Source organism: Phocoena phocoena, chromosome 15 (genome assembly GCF_963924675.1).
Source record: "Phocoena phocoena chromosome 15, mPhoPho1.1, whole genome shotgun sequence".
Lineage (NCBI taxonomy): Eukaryota > Metazoa > Chordata > Mammalia > Artiodactyla > Phocoenidae > Phocoena > Phocoena phocoena.
In genome coordinates, this window is record NC_089233.1 from 40,971,826 (window position 1) to 40,996,719 (window position 24,894).

The following is a 24,894-nucleotide window of genomic DNA, read 5'->3' on the forward strand; positions in this document are numbered from 1 at the left end:
TAGAACTATCACATCTACCTCTGCTTTCAAAATAATAGTGCTTTCAAAAAAATTTTTATGCTGATTTCTCAAACGGAAGTCATTCGTAACTGATATAAAAACATTTGCCATAGTTCTGTACCACCGTATTATTATTTAAACATTTTAAAGTTATCTCATTTTTCAAATCTTGGATAAATTGAATGAGATTGTATATAACTGTGACAAAGAGAAGTAAATAAATAAATAGCTATTAAAATAAAAAGGTATTTCCCTTGAGTTCCCTTAAATTTGTAACTCAACGCAATTGATTTGACAAAGTTTAATCATCTGTAGCTGCCTCTAAAAGATTCAAACACCTTAGAATGTTTTATTTCTGATTGCCTTCCTTCCATCTCACAAATTTTTAATTGTCTGGTAATTCAATTCAGCTATTGTTTTTAAAGCAAAATTTATCATCATTATTACTTTTTTTTTTTCTGGCCATCAGTGCTTATTTAGATACACATGCATGTTTACTAGTCTTTCCCCAGTGTTTCATCTGTATTCCGCTCCTTTCTGATTTAATTTTCTTCTTCTTGATATACATCTTTTACTAGTCCTTTCAGCCAGGTTCTTTGAATGGTAATTTCTCTCAGTCTTTGTAGTAATTGTCTTATTTCACTTTCATTTTTAAATGATCATTCAGGTAGGTATAGAATTCTAGGTTAATGATTATTTTTACCACTGTATTTTTAAAATACTGTTCTGGTGGTCGGGAAATGATAGCCCATAGGCCAAATTCAGCACATTATCTATTTTTTGTGTGGCCCATGAGCTAAGAATTTTTTTTAAACATTTTTAAACAATTGAAAAAAAAACAAAAGAATATTTCAGGATACACTCACTATTATAAAGGTCAAATTTCAGTGTCCATAAAGTAAAATTTTATTGGAATACAGTCATCATGAAATTTGTGCAAGAATATATCCGAACAACATCAAAAGGCCAAATGATATAATACTGTGTTCTGAAAGAAAACCATACACACTGTATAATTCCATTTATAGAGTATTCAAAAGTGGCCAAGGCATCTGTGTGATAGAAGTCAGAATGGTGCTTACCTTTGGATGGGGCAGCCTTTCCAGGGCACTGGGAACGCTCCACGCTGCTCTTTTTATTTTTTTAATATATATTTATTTATTTTTGACTGTGTTGGGTCATCGTTGCTGCGCGCAGGGCTTTCTCTAGTTGCGGCGAGCGGGGGCTACTCTTTGTTGCACTGTGTGGGCTTCTCATTGCAGTGGCTTCTCTTGTTGCGGAGCACGGGCTCTAGGCACGTGGGCTCAGTAGTTGTGGCACGTGGGCTCAGTAGTTGTGGTACGTGGGCTCAGTAGTTGTGGCATGCGGGCTCAGTAGTTTTGGCTTGCGGACTCTAGCGCGCAGGCTCAGTAGTTGTGGCGCACTGGCTTAGTTGCTCCACGGAATGTGGGTTCTTCCTGGACCAGGGCTCGAACCTGTGTCCCCTGCATTGGCAGGTGGATTCTTAACCAGTGTGCCACCAGGGAAGTCCCCACACTGCTCTGAGAGTCAGTGCAATGGCGGAAGTGAACTTCCCAATGGCTAAGAAAATAAGATGTTTTTCCTTAGGCAAAAAGAAGAGAGGAAACAGAAAGGAAGGGAGGGAGAGATGGAGGTAGGAGGGAGGAAAGGAAACAGAGAGAGAGGGAGAGACACACACATTGAGGCCTCGAGACATCGAGAGAGAGAGATTGAGCTCGTTTGCTGCCTGCTGTTCTGTCAGCAGCATCCCCACCCTGTCTCTCTGAACATGAGACTCTCCACCATTGCTGTCGTTAGAGATTCTCCTCAGATTGGCTGTAGGAAAGGCTGAGTTCTACAAAGAAAGCAGGTGCTGTATCCTGGAGCTTCCAGAGACTTTAATGGGCATAGCGGCCCCTGTGGAAGGCCTTTACAAGCAGTGCCTCTTACACTTATTTGACCACAGGACTCTTTTCCCTTCAAAATACATCTCAGGACTGTTGCCCCTCAGGGCTCCAGTTTGGGGAGCTCTGTATGGACCATGGGCGGCAACTGTATTTCCCCTGTAACTCTTAACCACCTGTCATGGCAGCTGATTAAATATGAAGACCCTGAATCAGTAAATAATTCCTTTCAATGTTCTTCAGCCCTATTGTTTGAATATTTTAAAGCAGCTTTGTGGGAAACAAAGAATACAGTTGCAGACATTTCTAGACAGGCCAGTCCTCAGAAACATCATTCTCCCGGAGAGACACGTGTTAACTGGTTTTTGGGGACAGTCGTCACAGCCTCCACCAGCCACGCTCACTCTGACCACACAGAAATTGGAGGAATGTCCTGTTTTGTAAGTACTGAAGCCAGACTGGCTTGTCATCTCAGGCTAACAGTGGGCTGTTTTTCTGTCTTTCAGGGACAGGATCAAAAATGTCAGTACTCACTTCTCCAAGAGGAAAGGTGGAGGTGGTTCACTGCCGGAGAACAGAGTCACAGGATACTTATTGCATCAAAAACCTCATTAGAAAATTTACCCAGAAGCTGTTTGGGAGTCTTAACATCATCTCTCTTCTGTAAGTACATAGCAAAGGGGCTCCACTCCTTTGTCCTTGTGGGGCTTGGCGAGGAAAGGGCAGCAGGAAAATCTGCCCTACTGAGCGGGAGATCTCTGGGAACAACCATCGCTAAGTCCTGTAACAACATGTAAATTGAAAAGACTTCTCATGACTTTTGGATTCAGGCAAACTAGGGTTCAAATCTCAACTGCCCCACCCACTAGTAGAGTCACTTAGCTACCCGTTTTGAGAATTTATTTTCTTTCAGACTCTGTGCTTTGCCAACATCGTCTTGTTTAACTCTGAGGTAGCCACTGTCACACCCATTTTACAGATGAGAGAGTGGAGGCTCGCCCAAGGTCCAGCAGTTAGTAAGTGACAAAGCCTGGATGTGCTCTTAGCCACTCCTGTTGAAATGTTCTTCTAATCTTCAAAATATGCCTAGGTTTTTTTTTTTAATCTTTTTTCTCCCTGTTTTGTTTTTTTTTTTTTTTGGACACCAGAATATGAATATCCTATAAGCTGTTCCTCATTATTTTTATTGAAAATGATAAGAGAGAGCAGTGTTTTAGATTTCATAAAGCTTCAGGTTAAATACAGTTGAAATGTTTAAACTAGGCCAGCCTAAGACATTAAAATTTGCAATTTCTGATCACCACACTGATGAATGTAACGTAAATTTGGTACAGTTTTGTTGGAGAACAATATGTGTATAAAAATGCTTTCAAAATGTGTATGACAATGAAATGATTTCATTTTTTTGACATTATGGTGAATTAAACACCTTAATGATGTCCTCTGGATGGAAACATGTTGATACATACACACACACACACACACACACACGCACACGCGTACGGACTGTGCAGAGAACATTGTCAAAATGAAATCAGAAACTTCAGGACAATAGCAGGAACCCACACCACTTTCTCCTTGAGGATTTTTGCTGCATTCTAGAAACCTCACAGTTTTGTTTTGACAGGTTCACAAAGAACAGAAGATAAATACTCCATCCACTTAAGGAGGGAAGTATTAGATTTCTTTGTATAAAACTGTGCAGTTCTTTGTAAGGATGAAGGAGACAAACCCACTGCATAAAAGTAAGGAAACTAGCCTGTTTCAGCCTCAGCATGAATGAAGGGGGATAAAGCCTTCCCCAAGAATTCATAAGCACGTGTTGATTCAAGGTCTGTGTTAATTATCTGCATGGTCCCCAAAAGCTTCAAAACTTCCCAAGTAATGAATGCATTTTTAGACCACCTAAACTAGTTCACCCATAGACTGAATAAAGTGGAGGAAGTGGAGAATTTGATTAAAAGTGGTTGCACGTTAGTAGTGTGTCCAGGAGACCCACTGAAATAAGTACAGCTCAGGTCTGAAGGGGTGGAGCTTCAGCTCAGACTTCCAATAATACTCACAGATAAAATTCAAAGGAACATGAGCTCACAGTCAAAAATCAAAAATATACAAGGAGACATTCACCATTAGTGAGAACCAACAACAAAAAACTATACAGCAGAATCAGACTCTCAAAGACTTCAGATATTAAGTCAAAGAATATAAAATAACTATGCTTACTTTGTCTAAACTGAGAAGATATGTTTTAAAAGACCATAAAAATGAAAAATGAGAATTAAAAAAAGTCTAATAGACCATCTAGAAAAAAATAGAACTAATATTAAAAGCTCTGTGGATGAATTAGACATTGTAATAGACACAGCTAAAGACAGAAGTAGTGAACTGGGGCATCAATACCAATAAATCACCTAGAATTCAGCACAAAGAGACAGAGACAAAAAATAAGAATGGAATATTTAACAAATAGGTCTAATCAGACTTCTAAAGGGAGATAATAGGAAGTGCAAGAGTCAATATTTGAAGAGATAATGGCTGAGAACTTCCCAGAATTGTTGAGAAGCACCAATTTTTCTAGAAAACTCAATGGATCCCAAATAGGAAAAATACACAGAGAATTCTACAACTAACCACATCATAATGAAACAGCAAAACACCAAAGCTAAAGAGAAGATCTGAAAAATAACTATAAAGAAAAGAAATTACCTGCAAACAACTAAAAATTAGACTAATGACGATTTCTCACTAGCAACAATGGTACCCAGAAGATAATGGAATGTCTTTAATATTGGAGAGAAAATAACATCAAACTAGAATTGTATACCTAGAGAAACAATTTTTCAATACCTAGGGGAAAATGAATGCATTTTTTAGACAAACAAAAGCTAGTTTACCAGTGAACTCTGAATTAAGGAAATTCCTCAGAATATACTCTAGGCAGACGGAAGAATATCTCAGCTGGAAAACCCAAGATAAAAGAAGGAATGTAAACAAAAATATGTACAAATATGAGAAAAATCTAGCTTGTATGAAATAATAACATTAATAATGACTAATTTAATACGGGTATTAAATGTAAATGGTAAGTTATAGGATATGAATAATAAGTTAGCTAAAATACAGGACAAAAATAGCAGATAAATTGGGAGTCATGTGGTTAGATTGAAAGTACTCTTAAGGTATTGTTCAGGGGGAGGGTTGGTAGCTAGTATTCAGAGGTGCTCCCCCTCCCTCCCGTGAGCCACACGTCCTACATTCAGTCCTTTTGTAGTCCCTTCTTGCCCTGAATCAGGGTTGGCCCTGTGTAACCAATAGAAGTCAGTAAAAGTGATGCTTTATGACTTCAAGTCTAGATCATAAGAAGTCTGCAGCTTCCACTGGGCTCTGGAATGCTCCCTCTTGGAACCCAGATGCCATACTGTTAAATGCTCAATTCACGTGGCCACACGCAGGTGCTTCACTTGGCATCCTCAGCCGAGCTCCCAGCCAACAACCAGCATCAACTGCTAACAGTATGAGTGGAGCTGTTTTAGACATTGGATAGTCAGGTGACTCCGACCACCAGCACCACTTGACTGCCATCACCTGAGAGATCCCAACCAAAAACTTCTCAATCAAGCCCAGCCAGCCCACAGAACCATGAGGGATAATAATGAATTGTTTTAAGCCACTAAGCTTAGGGGTGGTTTGGTACATGTCAGTTGATAACTGGAGCAGAGGGTAAAGACTTTTTTAGAAATATATGTTAATGTGGCTAGAATAATCATTTAAAGATAGGTGTAGAGATTATAGCTTCTCATCTATAGAGGGAAAATGGAACAAGAAATTTATAACAAACTGAATCTCAAAGAAGGCAATAAAGGAAGAAAAAAGAAACAGAAAACATAGAACATATTAAAATCATGTAATAGGTAGATAGAAAACAGTTCAGTTATATCAGTAATCAAAATAAATGTATATGAACAAAATTTTTCAGTTTAAAGAGAAAGATGGGCAGATTGGCTAAAAACAGAACAAAACAAACAGCAGTCATATTTTACATATAAGAGACACACCTAATATATAAAGTCACAGAAGGATTTAAAGTCAAAGTATTTGGAAAAAAAAGATGCTGGCCAAAATCTCATCCAAAAAAAAGGCTACTGTTGCTCTATAAATAGCAGACAAAATATACTTTTGGCAGAAAGGATCATTGCAGATAAAGAGGGTCATTATAGCAATATAATGATGAAAGGTTTTGTGCTTGAGGGAGGTATGACAATTTAAACTTGCATGCTCCTAATGACAGTCATAAAATATATAAAGCAAAAAATCAATAGAAAAAAGGATGAAATAGACATACCCACCATCATAATGGGAGATTTAATATACCTCTGTTAATAAATGAAAGTCGGGCTTCCCTGGTGGCACAGTGGTTGAGAGTCCGTCTGCCGATGCAGGGGATGCAGGTTCGTGCCCCGGTCCGGGAAGATCCCACATGCCGCGGAGCGACTGGACCCGCGAGCCATGGCCGCTGAGCCTACGCGTCCAGAGCCTGCGCTCCGCAACGGGAGAGGCCACAACAGTTGGAGGCCCGCGTACCGCAAAATAAATAAATAAATAAAAAATAAATGAAAGGTCAAGCAAACTGAAAATCAGTTACAACAGAAAAGATTTCAACAAGAACCCAATTAAAGAACTTGATCTAACGGATATATGTAGAACACTGTAGCCAGTGTTAGAACATACATAATCTTGTCAAGTAGACATGTAAACATGTTTAAAAACTAACTTCCTCTTAGGCCATGAAGCAACCCCAGCAGTGGTTAGTACCACAAAGCGTGTTCTTTGACAACAATGCAATGGAGTTAGAGATCAATAACAAAAAGATAATTAAGGAGCGCCCATATATTTGAAAAATTTTAAATGCAATAATAAATAATCGTGGGTCAACAAAGAAAAAGAAAAATTAGAATACATGAGTTGAATGAAAATAAAAATATGTGTTAGATATATAATTATACGTATGTAAATGTAAATACATACAATACGTGAAATCAAGTTAACTCTGGTGTTGCAGCTAAAGCAGGTGTGGGCATTGATGACATTGGAGGCTCCCATGCCTCCCCTATTCTCTGGGCCTCTGTGTTCCTCCCTGCACTGTAGTCTCTGCCTCTGAAATCAGCCTGGAGCTGTGACTCATCCAATAGAATGTGTTGGACATGTGCTGTGCCGGTCCCTGGTCCCTGAGCACCCTACCCGTGCTGGGCCTTGGAGTGGCTGTAAGGGTTCCTGGAATCCATGTGTCTGATGTGTTTATGTATTTTCTGAATTGGCAGATACAAAAAGTGTAACTTACATCATGTGGGAGGGGAGTAGTGAAAGTTTTTTTAATGTGAAAATGGGGCCCTTATAACGTTGAGGCCTGCCTTAGAAGCCAGCCTATTTTCAGAAGTAAAAGTAAATTTACATTTTCATTAGTGTCCTGGAGCTCCCCAAACAGCTCCCTTGCTACCCAGCCCTTGTAGCCTTTCGTTTTCACATTAGGTAACTAACTCCCATCCCCTCGCCGGCCAGCCTCAAGCTTCCAGACCCATCTTACGGGCATTTCTAAAACTGGCGGTTTCTTTTCTCGTTCATTCAGTTTCCTTTTATTGACTGCTGGCTCAGTCACAGAGATACAGGAATGAGTAACAGTGGTCTCACCTAAAAACCCTGCTCAGTTTTAGGGGAGGACATGAGCGGATTGGGCAGAGTGGGTGAGTGGGGAAAGGGCCACAAGAGTGGGCCACTTGGTGTGCAGATAGCACAGTGCAATCGGGGGGGGGGGGGGGGGGCGGAAACTCCACGGTTCAGAGCATGGGGAGGGGGACGTAAAGGGACTCTGAGCCCTGTTTCACTCACGCTGCTTAATGAGGCAGAAAATAGAGACACTGTTTCACCAAGATTTCCACCAAGTACGGTTAAGTAAAACGAGTGTTGGCTGAACTTGGAAAACTCCTTAAACCAACTGAATAAATGAAGCACCGCTCTAATGAAAAGAACTCTAATTTCTATTGCTGGATAATATCTTCGAACTTTAATATATTTTCTGTGAAATACATACCTGTGCTCGTGCTTGTGTCTATATTTTTAAGGACTTCTTTGGTTTGGATTTGGCTTATTACAAAGAATAATTTTAAACCAGCTTTAAAGAAACACACCTTTTCCCTCTACCTTTTTCCCTCCTCTCCCTCTTTTGCTCCCACGATGATTTTTATCTGTCCTGTAGAGGACCTACTGGCTGAGAGGTAATAAGAAGTGAAATTGTACATACAAAAGGATATGCTGCCAAAGTTACTTTTTGTAGTCAGGCTCTCTGGAAATTGCAGTGCATTTTCTCATTGAAACAATGTTATTGGAGGCTGGCTGCCCACAAAAGCCTATTTAATCTATAATGTCTGTGCCATATAGTACCATGCTAATTGTACTACAGAACACAACCGCCACCCTAGGTTCCCATGGATAAATGCATTTCAGGTTCAAATTGGGATTCCAGGAGCACATTTCCCTTGCTTCCCTGAGGGGATGGCAGCTGCCTGGTCCCAGCTCTTGCCTACTTCCTCCTCCACCACCTCTATCACTATCATTGCTGATGCTCCGTGGTCCCGTGCCCTGGGCCTTTTCTCATCTGGGTTAGAGCGAGGACTGTCAGTGTGAAGCCATAGGTCGTGGCTCTGGGAGCCCGGAGCAGGGGGCCCCAGAGGACCAGGAGCTGGAGGGAGCCCTGCAGGAGTAGAATGAGGGGTAGGGGCTTCAGTGAATCAGACGGGAGGAGCTGGGGGGCTACCTCCTCCTGCTAATGAGCGCCCTGTGTGGATCCCCTGTTCTCGGTACCAGAGGGCAGCCAGCTGCAGTGCCTGGGCCCGGGGCACCCCTGGTGGAGTCCACGGTGGCTGAGGACTGTGACTTCCTGTGAGAGGGGATGGTGGCTGGAGGTGCTGAGATTGGTGTCCTGAGCACAGTGTTTCCCAAAGGTGCCCACAGCTCTGGTGGGACCCAAGTGATTTGACTCAAACCATGCAAGAAATTTTTTTTTTTTTTTTTTAGTGGTACGCGAGCCTCTCACTGTTGTGGCCTCTCCCGTGGCGGAGCACAGGCTCTGGACGCGCAGGCTCAGCGGCCATGGCTCATGGGCCCAGCCGCCCTGCGGCATGTGGGATCTTCCCGGACCGGGACACGAACCTGTGTCCCCTGCATCGGCAGGCGGACTCTCAACCACTGCGCCACCAGGGAAGCCCCAGAGCAATTTTTGTTTTAAGTGTCATCTCTTCATTTTTATAGTTACCTTCTGTTTATAGGAAGGTATAATGGTTTTCCATTTATGATAGTGATGTAAAACTTTTTATTGAAATAGACTTATTTCAGCCAAAAGTGAACTGGCTTAAAGAAAATAATTAAGTACTGGAAGTGCATGTGTGTGAGGGACACGTACGTGGGCCAGTTGGCCATCCTAAATGTACGTGTTTAGGGCAACACAGTGGAGCTGGCAACATGGAGAGGATGGGGAAGACTACGGTCAACGGTTTCCCCAGCCTGTCTCCAAGGGAGGGGTATTGGACACGTTATATCATAGACGTTACACCTTTCTAATGAAGTGTAATTTTCTGTGAAGATGGGGTCGGTAGCACCAGATGTCCTGAAAGATGCACTTCCAGACTTGCTGCCACGTTGCTCCCACCTCTTCCGTAGGCTATCATATCTCGTGCAGTGGTTGCCAAGATCCAGTAGCCAAAGGTGGGAGAAAACGACACCTCTTCATCTCACTTCTGGTACCTTCCTCATGTGTGCAATTGGAATCGTTTCCGCAGGGAGAAGGCAAACTTTGCCATCACCCTCCACAATGACCAGGAGGAGATCATGGCCCAGGCCACCTTCCTAGACTATCCCAACTGGAATGTCGCCCCACAGGACGACTGGGTGTCCGTGTTCCGGGAGATGGACAGTGAAATCCCATGCACAGTGAGTAACCATGCACGTTGCTTATGAGAACAGCTTGAATTTGGAAGGGAAGTCCTATGTTTGCATATAGGTCTTCTCAGTTTTTAGACTGAGCAGTTCAAAAGTCACAACAAAAAGTGTGTGACATCATGATGGACAGAAATGAACTTATCTGGTGGAGAGGGAAGGGGAGTCTGAGAGCAGGAAGCCTCAGAGGAGGACTGGGGGTGGGGCACGGCAAGGAATTAGCAGAGCATCAGGACTGCGCTTCCCAGGCCTCCACGCTGTGCTCCCAAGTCTTTGACCTGCTGGGAGGGACCTGCCATTTACACATCTGCCCCTGAAATAATGACAACAGAGCCTCAGATTCAAGTCATGCTCTGTAATTTTCAAAGTGCCCTCATGGGCTCTGGCTTATTTGATGTCTCCCAGCTGCGGACACAGGACACCCTGTCGACCCACAGAAGCCAGGTCATCGGGTCTCGGGGAGTTGGGCTTTGGTAGCCTGAGCTGTCCCTCGGCCGCCAGAGCCAGGCCAGCATCCGGGCCAGTTGCTGCAGAGAGCCAGAGGCTGAGGCTGCAACTGCGGGCAGCACGCTTGCCCTGTCGGTGGAGTTCAAGAGCACGTCCCGGAGCCCTGGGGAATGGCAACTGTGTGAACGAGCGGACTCGTGCGCGCGCACACACGCAAACACGCGCAGCCCAGCACTTAGTTACCCAGCATCTGTTCAGCTAGAGGCTGCCTCCCCCTGGTCCCCTGCGCTCGCAGTCACCACTGTCAGAAAAATTATCTCAAGCTTGGAAATAGGCCAAAAAGATTCTTTCCATTGTGCTTGTACTTTTGATTGATTTTCTATTGACTGAGCTATTTTACAGTTCCGCAGGAACAGTGATGAACTGGTAGATTTTTGTTCATTTGAGATGTAAATAACTTCAGTGTGGTGGAAGAGATAACCTCAAAGGTTACAGTTTCTGGCCCAGTGGGACCTGAACTCTTTTGTATCTAGCTGGGCAATCTTCTAACATTTCCTCATTAAAACTGCCTGAAGCCAGCTTCTCAAGTGCAATGAATCGTTTTGTATCATCTCACTGGTTGCCTCATGGATTGATGGATTGAATCAATCTCTGATACGTGCATTTTGTATTTGCATTAGGGTCATGATTTTATCTTTTTGAGAATTATAAATTAACACCATTCTTCCTAAATTCTTTCCCCTTTTGTTCCTTTTCTTGTTCTTTTAAAATTGTTTCTTTTTAAACTACTTCCTTCAATAGTGTAGAGCTGGGCTGGTCCTGGAGGGTACATCAGCCATATGTAGCTATTTGGGCACTTGAAATGTGGCTAGTTTGAACTGAGATGAGCTCTGAGTATAAAATATGCACTGGACATCAAACACTCAGTAGGAAAAAAAAGAGTATAAAATACCTTGTTGAGAATTTTTATATTTACTACTTCTTAAAAGGATAATAATGTGAATATATTAGGTTAAATAAAATATATTAACATTAATTTCACCTGTTTACTTCTTTTTAAAAATATATCTACTAGAAACTTGAAAATTACATATGTTCCCAGCATTTGTGGCTTGAATTATTTTCCTATTGGACAGCATGGGTATAGAGGCTTATGGCTTAATGGCTTACCTACCCCGGGGGTATCTGCAACTAAAATAATGATTTTTATCTTAAAGCTAAGGAATAAATATTGAACTGTAATATTTTTGATGGAAGAGAGAATTTGGGGGATAAATCAGCCAAGTAATAAACCATGCACTAGCAAGGCGAGTCCTGACCAGAATGTAAAGCAGATGCCATGGGGTCAGGTGAGTCCATGCATGGGAAGTGCTCACATTGCGACATCGAACTCTCACTGTCGCTGTTGTCATCTGGACTCTGGAGTTCGTGTTGCTTGCCTCTGGGGAGTTTTCAAGCTCATGAACTAAACTCATGATTCTTCTCTCGCCATTTTATGTTTGATAAACACCTTCTGAGTGTTCTTAGGGCACGTGCCACCCGACAGGAAGGGAGACCGAGGCACACGGATGTGCAGGTGGTCACCCAAGGCCGTCTATGAAATTGCTCAGGAAACAAGAGACACAGAAGTGCTCCTGTTGTCCAGATCGAGGTGCAAGCACTGCCCTCACCTCACCACTCAGCCCCCTCCCATGTGCATTGTCTCTAGAATCTGAGGATCTGTCCATAAACACAGGGGTACTGAGCTGAACAGAGGGATGTGGGGATGTGTAGAGCAACTCCTCATGACCAGCCACTTAGAAAGTCTTCAGTACAACTGAGTCACATTGCTGTACGGAAGAAATTAATACAGTGTCGTAAATCAACTATACTTCGATAAAATTTAAAAAAAAAAGAGTTACGGGGCAGCATTCTTTATAAACCCCTAAAGACGTGACCCAAAAGCCGTATTAGAATCTTGCTACTTTGTTTTCCGCTCCCAGGTTTTCTGGGTACCGAGCGTAGTATTTGCTTCTGACTCTGGGAATGTTGAACAAAACAAGCCGTTGGATTCCTAGCGGGGCATCTGCCTTCCATCCTCCAAATTCATGAGAGGCGCTTTCCCTGGTGTCACTTGAATAGAGCAGCAGCTGCTAACTCCAGAGCCCCGGGGGAGGAGGATTGTCTTTCACTTGGGCTGAGGCGCCCTGGGGACAAGACCACTGAGTTCAGAATCGACTTCAGTCCCCCGCAGGCGCCCCCCTGCCCGCTGCCGTAGTGAGGCGGGAGGAAGGGCCCTGACACACTGGACTCATTTACGACTCCCCCTTTCCTTGAATAATTCCAAGCTAGGAGGACAGAAAGTGGCTCAAACCCGGCCTGGGTGTCTCCTTATTTTAGACATAAAATATCTTCCATCGCCACCAGGCAGCTCTGTGCCATGGCTGCCCCAAGACCCTCCCCCATCTCCCACCCCTCCCCTTGCTCTGACTCAGCCTATAATCGAGTCCTCTTTTCTTCTGCAGCCTCTGAACACGTTGTTCATGCACCTCTTTGTGGCCGTGGACGAGTATTCTGTCGGCTGCTGCAAAGAGATTATTCGGTGAGTGGCCACGGCGTGGCAGACAGTGACACGGGGCACTGGCAGCAGCATCGTAGACGAGACACGTTCATGTCTTTATCATGTCTTTAACTATCTGGATAGTCAAAAAAATATTTTTAAAGGAAATTCTTTGAGGTGTTCAATTTGCTTGTACTTTCTGGCTCTAGTCAAGCATTTACTCTGAACAGTGGTGATGTTTCTGAAAGAATACAATCCTTCCTTTGAATGGACGCCTTTAACTACCACTGTTGGAGGCAAACAGGTCACACGGTCATTTGAAAAAAATGGATTTGGGGGGAGGAGGGGAAGAGAAGAGGTCACAGGCTTGGATGTTTCTAAAAATAGTTTTCCTCAATCTCATCCTTAGACATGTTATTAACAGGACTGCCTGCAGAAACCTGGCCCGCGGGGCTTCCGCCACAACGGGTCTCTGACAGGCTACACAGACACTTGGGGGTGGTGGCCTCAGCTCTCAAGTCACTTTGCAGTGTCACACCAGACCATCCAGATGCCAGGGCAAAGGTTAATCTCAGCAGAAACCTGGTGGACATGGTGCCTTGGTTCTCGCTGCCTCCATGGAACAGATAGAAGAGGGGGCATTTGGAATCCAGGGAAAAGCAGAGAAGAAAAAGGAATTGCCTCGAAGACGTTCTTGCCTTTGCAGGCAGGGAGCAAGGCACCCAGGTGGATCTATGAACGCCTCATTTTTGTAGTGAAGGCGTTCGTCTCACCAGGTGCTGGCTAATAGGATTGTTGACACCCCGTCCCCTCCCATTCCCTCGCCAGGACCGTGTTCAAGGCGGTGCCAGACCTGCACTTCATATTCCTCATTGTGCCATCCTACATGAGCCTCGGTAAGTCCTCCTCCACCACCTCCTGACCCCAGTCGCTAACATAGGAAATTTGTGCTTAAAATGGGGCTTTGGGGATGGGACATAAGAACCACGGGTCTCCAGGTCCTCAATGTATAATGTGCCCATTCGACTGTAACAATTAAAACACACATTAGAATGGAAACTACATTTGCCCTGAAGTCCTAAAGTTATTCCTTGATAAATCGAGGCCTCACTTCTTTGTCTCTGGGATTTAGGCTCGACTCTCATAACTGTGTTCAACCAAGTGGGGAACATTCCAAGCCTGACGTATGATGAGGACTTTGCCGTGCACATATGTCACAGGCACAGCCACTACCCTCAGCTACACATCCGCAAAGCCAGGTAAGTGTGGAGCCGTGCCTTTTGCTACCTAAGCTTTACCCTGACGGTTACCTTAAAAAGAGTTTAAAAATTGCCACTTCTTACAGTAAGTGATTATAGCTTGAATGAAATCGCTTTATAATACCCAGAAGCATTACTTCATTTGGAGATGTTTACAATTCCCCTTGATGACATAACTTGCAGGACTGAATATCTGATGAGACTCATTTGGTGCCGTGTGGTCAGCAAAGCTGTGCATTTACTACTTAAGGGTTTCTGAAGACACACAATCCTTGGCTCCACACTGAGTGAAATAACTTGCAAATATAACAAACATAGAAATGATTCTGCTTATTTAGTTTCCCCGGTAAAGCCCACCTATTTTCCAGCATTCAGTGAATGAGGATTCTGTTGACCCCAAAGAGGAGTTTTCCAAGCTGCAAGTCTTTACCATCCACGGCCCACAGGACTTGCCTTGAAGGTCAGCAATCTCAAGGCGATAGCTGTGGCAGATTCTGTTTTCCAAAGAAGGCCATCTTCTATCCTGCATGCTCTCCTATAATGTGGCCTGGTCACTCTTCTCATCAAGAGGTGGGGTCCATGTCCGCTCTTTTTGAGTCTGGGTGTTGTATGGCTGCTGTGGCCCACACAGCATGGCGGAAGGGATGCTCTGTGACGTGGGAGGTTGGGAGGCTTCTGCCTGGCTCTCTTGGGATGCTCGCTGTGGAGGAGACGAGGGGGAGAAGTCTGACTGCCCTGAGACCACCGTGCCGGAGAGGCCACAAGTCAGTGCTGGGCCCGCAGCCCCAAGGGGCTACCGCTGACAGCATTCACCATGTGGATGTGCAACCCAGGAGAACCCCCAGTGTCTGCATCCCCGCTGACATCTGACTGCAGCCACATGAGAGACCGCAAGCACGCTCTGCCCAGCTGAGTCCTCCCAGGTTTCTGATGCACAAAACTGTGAGCAAAATAGAACGGCTGTTTTGAAATAAGAGGGCCTATAAACTCATTTCACAAGGGGGGTCGGTTCCTTTAGCAGTGAACAGTACGCTGTATCTTTTGGGAGCAACCATTGCCATATTTGTTTTTGTTTGTTTTTATCTTGGGCTGCACCACGTGGCATGCGGGGATCTTGGTTCCCCGACCAGGGATTGAACCCGTGCCCCTGGCAGTGGAAGTGTGGAGTCCTAACCACTGGACCGCCAGGGACTTCCCACCATTGCCATATTTGATGAGTGCTGCATTTCTTTAGAAAGTATCGAAACTAAATTTTTTAAAAAGCGAGAGCCTAATGTTTACCAGGCATGTAGTGTTATGGCATAATTGTTAAGAATTTGCAGTAATGACATCAGGTAGATCTTGATCCTGATCTTGGTTTTACTACTCACCAGATGGGTTAACTTCAAGAGGGAACTGGGCCTCCGCAGGCCTCAGTTTCCTCTCTGTCCGTGGGTGTGAGCATATTGTCTGCTCTATGGGACTGTTGTAGTGATGGGATGAGCTGATAAAAATCAAGTACTTAGCCCACTGCCAGTCACATGTAGGTGCCCAAGGAAATGAAATATTATTATTAATATTATTAGAGTTATGTGGGGAAGAGAGACCCATCTATGATAAACTGTGATGCTGTGTAGCTTGAAGGAGGGAAGGGCAGAGAGGGATGAAGACAGCTTCAACCCCCCAGGCCCCCCAAAATCTAAATGTCCATCAACGTGTAAATGTTCACAAACTGTGGTACCTCTGTACAATGGATACTGCTCAGCAATGAGATGGAATAACTATGTGTACACACAATAGCATGGATCAGTCTCAGAAAGCTTATGCTGAATGAAAGACGGCAGACATAGAAACAAAGACCATATACTGCTGATTTCACTTGTAAGATGTACAAAACAGGAGAGGTCAGATCAGTGGTTGCCTCTGGCGGAGGGAAGAGTGATGGTGGGAGGGACACGGTGGGGAGACAGTGCTCTGTGCATTGATCGGGGTGCACGCGGCACACGCGGCCGTCAAAGGTCATCAAGCTGCACTCTTAATGTCTGTGCACTGTACACTATATTATTATACCTCAGTGGGAAAAATGTGAAAGAAAAGAGGCTTCATAGAGAAGCTAGCCTCTGAATCTGGTCGGGAAGGATGAGTCAGAGTTCAGCCAGATGGACAGATGGGCAAACGCGTGGAGGCAGGAAAGCACCCGGAATGTCTGCTACCAGGCAGGTGGGCAGATGTGAGGAAGAGAAAAACTGATGAGCAGGCTTTAACTTGGAGCCAGCAGGGAGCACTGAAGAAAGGCATGGTATGGACTGTATGTTAAAAAGAACTGCTTTTCACGTGGCCAGTGGCTTGCAGGGGAGGAGCACAGAACAGTCTGGCCAAGAATGATGCCGGCTGGAATTCAGGCAGTGACGAATCAAAGAGGTCCAGGTTGGGGAATGGATCAAGGCAGGTGCATAGATGCAAAGAAATGTTTGAGAGGGAAGGTGCAGTTTGATTGCCAATTAGTTAGAGAAGTTGAAGGTTGAGAATGAGTTAATGGTGACTCGGGGTTTCAACTTTAGGGGGGATGGTGGATTCATTAACTGAAAGTGGAAATAATAGCACTAGATGGACAGGAGACAGTTGGAAATACAGGGCTTCTCATGAATGAGGAGATCATGAGAATAACGGAGATGGTCTAGTTGAGGGGGAGATTTTAAAGTGGAAAGCAGAGGATTAGAGCACAATTTTGAAAGATGAAAGTGAGCCGTTAATGATTGTAAAGAAAAATTGGAAGAGGAGTATTGTAGAAGTCAAAGATTCTTAAAGTGGCAAATCAGATAATTAGTAGGGAAATCAAATAATTTGAATACAAAGAAGAGACCGTTGGATTTGGTAATTTAAAAGACACAGATGAGATGAATAAAATTGATGAACTACTAGCCAAACTGACCAAGAAAAAAAAGAGAGAAGATATATCACCGATATCAGTATTGAAAGAGGTGATATCATTACAGATCCTATAGACATTGAAAGGATAGGGGAAGACTGCAACAACTCTATAAATTCAACAATTTGTGTTCAAACACAAACTACCAAAACTCATTTTAGAAATAAGAATAGGACTTCCCTGGTGGTGCAGTGGTTAAGAATCCGCCTGCCAATGCAGGGACATGGGTTCGAGCCCTGGTCCGGGAAGATCCCACATGCCATGGAACAGCCAAGCCCACGCGCCACAACTACTGAGCCTGTGCTCTAGAGCCTGCGAGCCACAACTACTAAGCCCTGCGCGCCTAGAGCCCATGCTCCGCAACAAGAGAAGCCACTGCAGTGAGAAGCCCACATACCACAACGAAGAGCAGCCCCTGCTCGCCACAACTAGAGAAAGCCTGCACGCAGCGAGGAAGACCCAATGCAGCCAAAAATAAATAAATAATTAAATTTACTTTAAAAAAAAGAATAACTTGAGTAATTCTATACCTATTAAAGAAAAGTCCAGTGAACTTTGGTTGAGAGGGAGGGTGGCTGCCTGCCCTGACGCTGACCCCTCCCCCAGCCCCCACCCATCCTGACTTGCTTCTTCTCTTTTCTTTCCTCTTGTTGTTGTGGCTCTGAACTCTGCCCCTTCTAGGATTTGGGCCTCAGCTTTCTCTCAGGCTCATCCCTTTGGCTCCTCTGCACCAGTCTTGGCCATTCAGTCCAGTGCTCTACCTCTGGCCACTTGGCAGTTTTTTAAATTATGTTTTGAGAAATTTCTGAAAATTAATTTCTTAGGATCTTTGAAGTAGTCTCACAATTGCTGTAATTTTGTCTTCATTTCATTTAGAAATCTCTCATTTTTTTTCTGCCATTTGCTAATTAATTTGAGACATGGACTCATTTAATAAAATGAATTATATTTTCAAATCAGAAAACATTTTAAAGAAAAAATTACTCATTGTTTCAGTCTTCTATGTGAGTATGTAACCATACATGCAAATGCGAGTATATGTGTGTATTCTCACTCCCTCTCTCTCTCTCTCTCTCCCCCCCTCCCTCTCTCTCCCTCTCTCTCTCTCTCTCTCCCTCTCTCTCTCTCTCTCTCTCTCTCCCTCTCTCTCTCTCTCTCTCTCTCTATATATATATATATATATATGCACATATATGTCTATAGTCATGATAATATGTTCTGTTAATTGTATTTTCCACTTAAGGTACCAGCTCATCCACCTTCCAGATCAATTTTGTTCTTTTTCATGGCTCTGTGGTATTTCATCATGTGGTTCTACTATAATTCATTTAAATATTCCTTATTTATGGAAATTTGTCCTCTTTTTTTTTTTCTATAACAAGAAATGCTGTGGTAAACAGCCTTGTACATATATTTTTAAGCATTCATGCTATTTTTCTCTGTAGTATAGATACCTACAAGTGGAATTTCTGGGTAAGGTTGCATTAAACACTAACATTTAAAAATAGATACTACCAAATTATTCAACCAAAATAATCATGTCAATTTATATCCTAACCAATAGAGTCTCATTTTCTTGCACCTTCATTTATGCTGGATGTTTCAGTTATTAAAACTGTCTCCAGGGCTTCCCTGGTGGCACAGTGGTTGAGAGTCCGCCTGTCGATGCAGGGGACACAGGTTCGTGCCCCGGTCCGGCAAAGATCCCACATGCCGCAGAGCGGCAGGGCCCGTGAGCCACGGCCGCTGAGCCTGCGCATCTGTAGCCTGTGCTCCACAACGGGAGAGGCCATAACAGTGAGAGGCCCGCGTACCGCAAAAAAACAAACAAAAAAACTGTCTCCAATACTAATTTGTTGTTTTAATTTGCATTTATCCAAATACTTGTGGGTTTCAGCGCGATTTTACAGGTTCCTTTTTAAGTGTAGAAAATAGTTGCATTTAAAATAATTTCCAGTTTAGAAATTATCCAGATGGATGATTAAACATGTGCATGCAAAGCAGACAGTTCTTTGGTGGAGGGTAGAGGGGAATGGTTACAGTTGAGGTAGGCACATTTCCAGGTCTTTTTTGTTTTTTTTTTCACTTACTAGGTCACCAGTTTATTATAAAAGGATATAACTTAGGAACAGTCAGATGGAAGAGGTGCGCAGGGCAAGGTGTGGGGAAGGGGCTCAGAACCTCCGTGCCCCCTCCAGGCTCACCACTCTCCCCAAACTTCCACGTGTTCACCAACCTGGAAGCTCTGAATTTTCTTAAAGTGTAGGCAGTATACAAACTTTGGGTCATGGGAATTGTCATTTTCTTGAGGCATTTTAAAGCTTATATACTTTCGACATAGATATTCAGCAAGACATGATTGTAATAGAAAATTATATATAAATCTAATACTGAAACTGACATATGTGGAGGCAGCCTATCTCAAAATCCCCTATTTCTGGCATAGGGGCATGAGTGGAATAGGTGAGGGAGATTAAGAGGTAAAAACTTCCAGTTATAAAATAAATGAGTCACAGGGGGAAAAATCACCTATTTCTTTCACTTTTTAAAAAGTGAGTGACATCTTTGCTAACTTACTCACAGATCCCCACTTGTCATTTCAAGGATGTAAGGCACTGGAGAAGGCAGGTGTAGAGTGTGCCTCACCCAGTGCTGGCTCCTAGAAGCACGTGGTAACTGGTGGTTATAAGCTGGTCTCCCAGTTCCCTCCTTCCCACCCCCTCCTTCCTTTCTTCCTTCTACCCTTGAAAACTTGAGTGTTATGAGTGCTAACCTTCATGTGGACAGGCTGTCCTGGCCTGAACTAAACCTCACAATTCCTTCCCCTGAGGTCATGCTTATTCAGCCTCTGAGGGTGAAATGTCCTGCTGGTCCAGAAAATCTGCAAGAAGCAATTCACAAGAGGAACATAGTGCTGGTGGCAAAGAGATGACAGAGGATACTTTGTAATGAGGAAGGAATGTTTAGAAAAAGGGAACTTTTTAGTATATAGTAGTGAAATACAGAGATAACTGACATTATAAGAGTTGATGCTTTTGCTTGCAGAAGGGGAAGTGTAACACATTTTAAGAGGCCCTCTGTCCACAGCGTTCATATTAGACTTTTGATACTTACAGGTGTAGGACTTCAGGTATCTGGAAAATGTACTTATGTGGATGATCTCCCTCCTTAAGGATGCAGGAAAAAAGGCCACTTCAGAGTCAGATGGGCGTGGCCATGCATCCACTTAGGCTGTCTCATTTCTCTTGTTTCCCCCGCATTTATTTCTCAACATCTGTTTCATGAGTTGTTACTTGCACTGATAATTAATGGTGAAGAACACAGTTCTTAAGACACTAAACCAGTGAAGAGTTTGGGGATGTAATTATCCTTCTGCCATTTACCTAGCAACGCATTCGGAGCCAGCGAATTAACGCTGTAATCCCCAGTCCCGTTTCTTTGATTTACCCATGTGGAAAATTGTGCTGTAATGTGCCCCTCTTCTTAGACACAAATTACTGAAGTTCCTGTTCTGTATTTTGCATAATATATGAAGTAAAGCATAGCTGCTTCTAGACACATCTTTATAATCTGTAATGGGCTTGATTAATCATTGGTGGTGGATTTGAGATGTTCTCAGATTTAGAAGCTATTGGAATGGCCTTTCTGGGGGGAAACCTACCTTTTTCAAGTCCTCACAGGGATAGGAGAGGACTCACTAAGGAAAGGATTGTGTGCGGTCAGTCAGTGTTGTAAAGTAATTTAAAGTTTCCTTTATATAGTACTGCTTTTTTGCTAATAATAAAAATTAAGTTAGGTCAACATTTAGGATGTTAGGTCAATTTAGGACTTTAAAATGTAAGATGTGGTGTTTTTTAAATGCTAACTTCTCACCTTTTAAAGCAGTTCTTTTTATTAAGCGTTTGATAGTCTCACAATTATTAGGAATCCACTTAAGCTTGACTTCTGAGCAATTTCACGTAAATGAACATTCTGATGCTTAAGTGATACATATCCTAAAGCATTCGAAAGAAGTTGTAGGGCAGTTAGGAATTTCACCACTAGTCGTCTTGAGTCCTGATAAGTACCCAGCAAATAGAATTGGGTTCACAATCCAACTGGAACTATGGTGTGCCAACACAGACTTTTGGATCAGATCCCAGTGGTGTAAGTGCAGGGTCCTCTAATTGGCCCTGAATGTGCTTTGAAGCACTTCGTTCCGAAGTCCTCCATAACTTGTAAAATCATGACATTTTCCAATGAGTAGAAGCTAAATGGCTCCAAGACCCATGTTAAAGTTTTGAATGGAATATACGGTTTAGAAATGATGGATTTGATTCTCCTAAAGAAGACCACTAGAGGTCACAAGAGATCTTGGAAAGAAAAAGGTGCTTTGTTTTACACAGCTGAATAAAAAGAAAAATCTAGTTGCTTAGCTGGCGCCCACTGTAGGTTCTCCAACCCCAAGTTGAAACTGTTCGTGGTAAGGGTTGGTTTAAGCCAAATACATTGCATTTTTTAGCGCTACCACTAAACTGGATTCTCTGAATTTTTCTTTATTCATTGATTTTTTTATCAACATAGAAATTTATTTGAATTCAAAATAATATGGTTATATTTAGGATAATATAATAATTATGTAAAGCACATATCATCATTGGCTCTGAAACAGTTCTAAAGATGTTATTCTTTTGAAGTCAAAAATTATGTAGTAAGAGTGTACTGTACAAATGTACAAAAATATAAAAGTTTGCTGAGTATTGGGAGTTGTTACAAGAGGGGCACCCCAAGGTAATGTAACAGAGTCCAAATTACATAGCATGCAGCAAGGAGTTCTCGCCTTATCAACTCCTGGAAAATGAACCGGTAACCTCAGAATGCAAGAATACCACCACTGGGTTAACAGGACAAACTTTCTGAGGGACACAGGGAGTGATTCACTATACTTCCCCTTTCTCTAACTCCTTTCCTCACACCGATTTCTTTTCTTTCCTCCAGGATAGGTTTTATCCTGTGGAAAAAAAATTTGCTTTTGTTCGTAAAGTGGAGTAAATAATATCCTGATTGGAGTAGGCAGCGTTTTAGCTGACAGTGCCCGGGAATCAGACTTTTGGAAAAGGTCAATCAGCTAGCTAGCAAAGACCATCAGTGGCTTGCAGAAAAAAACACAAATTCAGATAATATGTCCTTGCTAAATAGAAAAAAAGAATAAGCAGTTAAATAAATATGGGTGAAAAATCCCAGGGTTTACTGTGACCTAGACAATCAAAAGCAGACAGGTGACCTTTGATTAAGCCCATTTACTTGTGGAGTGAGCTATAAGGGGCTCCAAGATAGAGTGTGGTTTCCAACAGCATCCACAGCCAAAGGGCAGACTCAGAACGTCTCCTCCTCTCGTAGAAACTGGAACACGGATGAGAAGTCTTTTTTGGAGTAGCCCTTCACGCATATCATCCTGTAGATCTGATGGGCCTGAGCGTCCAGAAGGATTGAGCTGTTCGTGCTGGTAGCAGAGTCTTGTGTTAATCCCAGATCCTTAGCCATGAGTGTTGTTCCGAATCCACCCTGATAGTTATCAGCCGAGGGAACTCCACCCGTCACCCCAGGTACAGGATTATAAGTGTCACTTGACCAACATCGTCCTGAGCTCATATTTAGGATTTTAGCCAGGAGTTTTGGGTCAAGCCCCAACCTGATTCCCAGATTCATAGCTTCAGCAGTTCCGGTCATACTAAGCTAACAGCAAGTTGTTGCAGATCTTTGCAGCCTGCCCACTCCCAGCAGCTCCACAACATGCCGCATTGGAGCCCACGCATCCCAGCAGCTGTTGGGCAGCAGCAGCAAATTCGTCTGCGACTCCTCCCACCATAAATGTGAGGTTCGCAGACCGAGCAGCTCCCACACCACCAGAAACGGGCATCCATGAAAACTGCTCCCATTTTCTCAACTTCTTTGGCCAGTTCTTTCAAAACCATAGGATCAATAGTGCTGGACTCTATTAACAGTGAGCCTTTCTTCACTTTCTTTAGAATTCCATTTGCTCCAGAATAAGCTTCTATCGCATTGATGCTGGTGGGCAACACTGTGATAATTCTGTCAGCTATTTCAGCTACATCTGCTGGGGAAGACACTACCTGTTCACGTGCATCTAGAAACTCTTTGCATGCATCAGGGAACACATCATAAATAATGAGTGGATAGCCATGTTTCATGAGATTTTTTGCCATTGGATTCCCCATGTTGCCTACTCCAGTGAATCCAACTTGAGTCTTAGAAGCCACTGACCTAGAACACACTGCTGCAAGGCTGGCCACTGCTGGTTGCTGCTGGCGGCTCCACGGAGCCATAATGAGGCTGCCATGCTGCCCCCACCCCGCCTCCCCGTGGTGACTTCTGCAGCTCCCGGCTCACCCACTGACTGCTGGGGTGCGTAGTGCAGCGGGTGGGATCGGCTGCAGCTATTCATTGATTTCTTAAAGAACATGCACACATATATACACACTCAGGCTTAAATAAATACAATATTTATGGCATTTAAATATCAGAATCACTTTTCCAATGGTACATTTTTAAGTCTAGCTAATGAAATTCGGATCCTCTCTGGTTGTGGAAGTTGCCATCAGACAGGAGAGAGGAGGCCATGCCAGTATTCTGAACGCAAAGATGGGTTGCGGCCGTCCTTACGGCCCCTAAGCAGGAACTTACCATCTGTGAGTTCGCAGTGGTTTCTTTGCTGGCAAGGAAACAACGCACACCTCCCGCATCCAGGGAAGCCACCTGTAGGTTCTCCTCTAGGCTTGTGATGCTACAGAAGAGTGGTCCAGATGCTGAGAGGTCCACCTGCCACCACGGGACAGTGCCAGCCGGCTGGGCAAGTGCCCTGGGGTCTGGCATTGCGCTGCTCCTTGAAAGCCCCGTTCACTGATGTAGTGGAAGTGGTGAGTGAGTTTGTTCTCCCTTCTCCCCACCTCTGAGGAAGACAGTGACAGCCACCAGGGCCCTGTCATCCTTCACCTTGCCTTCTTCTGGGTTTACAGGACACCCAAGCCCCAAGTGAGGTGTCCTGAGAGGCTGTTGATTTTCTTCAGCTTTGGATCCCGCCCCATTTTCACTAGCATGTTTTTCAGAGTTTAGTGGACATTTAAGGGCCTGGATGATCAAACCCGTTTCTATGGGATGGACCTTTTGTTTCCTCCAAACAAGTTAAAATAAAATCGTCTGTAATCAATTACATTAACACGCACGTGGTCCCCTTCTCCAAGCACGTGGTGGCTGGAAGCTCCAAAGGAAGGCTGATCCTTATTCAGCGGTGTCAGCCTCATTGTACTTCGTGTTGGTCAACCCTAACCTTCATAATCATCACCACCTAAACTCTGGGGGTCATGGAAGCGCTGGGCACGTGGCCCTGCTGTGCCCAGCGGCTCCACAGGAAGCTGTGGCTCTCCTATCCGAGCGGCAGGCAGTGCTCAAATTTAAACATTTTACTGAATGAATTGTTTTCAGTAGCCAGGGTGTCTGTTTCCAGGGGGCTGGACTTTGTCATATGCCATTTGAGACTCTGCGAGGCTGATGTCATACTTCATCATTAGCACCGGGGCTGATGCAAGATAATAAATCATCGATTACCCCAAGGAATGCGTTTCTTAGAACAAGTTCCTCCTTATCCATTTTGGGGGAGGGCTGAAGGGAGAGACTCTTCAGAGCTCCATGATTTGGATGTTTTCTTCTTATTCCCAGAAGAATAAGTGTTGAGGTGTGATTATGGATCACTTTGTTCACGGGCTGCCGAGGGCTCTTGATTAGGCTTACGGCCCCGGGTCTCTCTGAACCTTTATTCCTGATTTTTATACCACAAAGTAGTATTTTTGTGTC

General features: G+C 43.7%; 1 protein-coding gene and 1 pseudogene across 1 annotated transcript in view; one reads left to right on the top strand and one right to left on the bottom strand.

The window, feature by feature from the left end:
* Nucleotides 1–2,424: 2,424 nt before the first annotated feature.
* CFAP61 (cilia and flagella associated protein 61) overlaps nt 2,425–24,894 on the top strand; it is a 250,975-nt gene continuing 228,505 nt past the window's right edge. Inside the window, exons 1-5 of the mRNA XM_065892819.1 lie at nt 2,425–2,567; nt 9,734–9,884; nt 12,842–12,918; nt 13,705–13,772; nt 14,009–14,135. Of these exons, the coding sequence (XP_065748891.1) occupies nt 2,425–2,567; nt 9,734–9,884; nt 12,842–12,918; nt 13,705–13,772; nt 14,009–14,135 (566 nt within the window). The remainder of the gene's footprint in view (nt 2,568–9,733; nt 9,885–12,841; nt 12,919–13,704; nt 13,773–14,008; nt 14,136–24,894) is intronic.
* Nucleotides 22,399–23,369, bottom strand: LOC136134579 (3-hydroxyisobutyrate dehydrogenase, mitochondrial pseudogene; annotated as a pseudogene).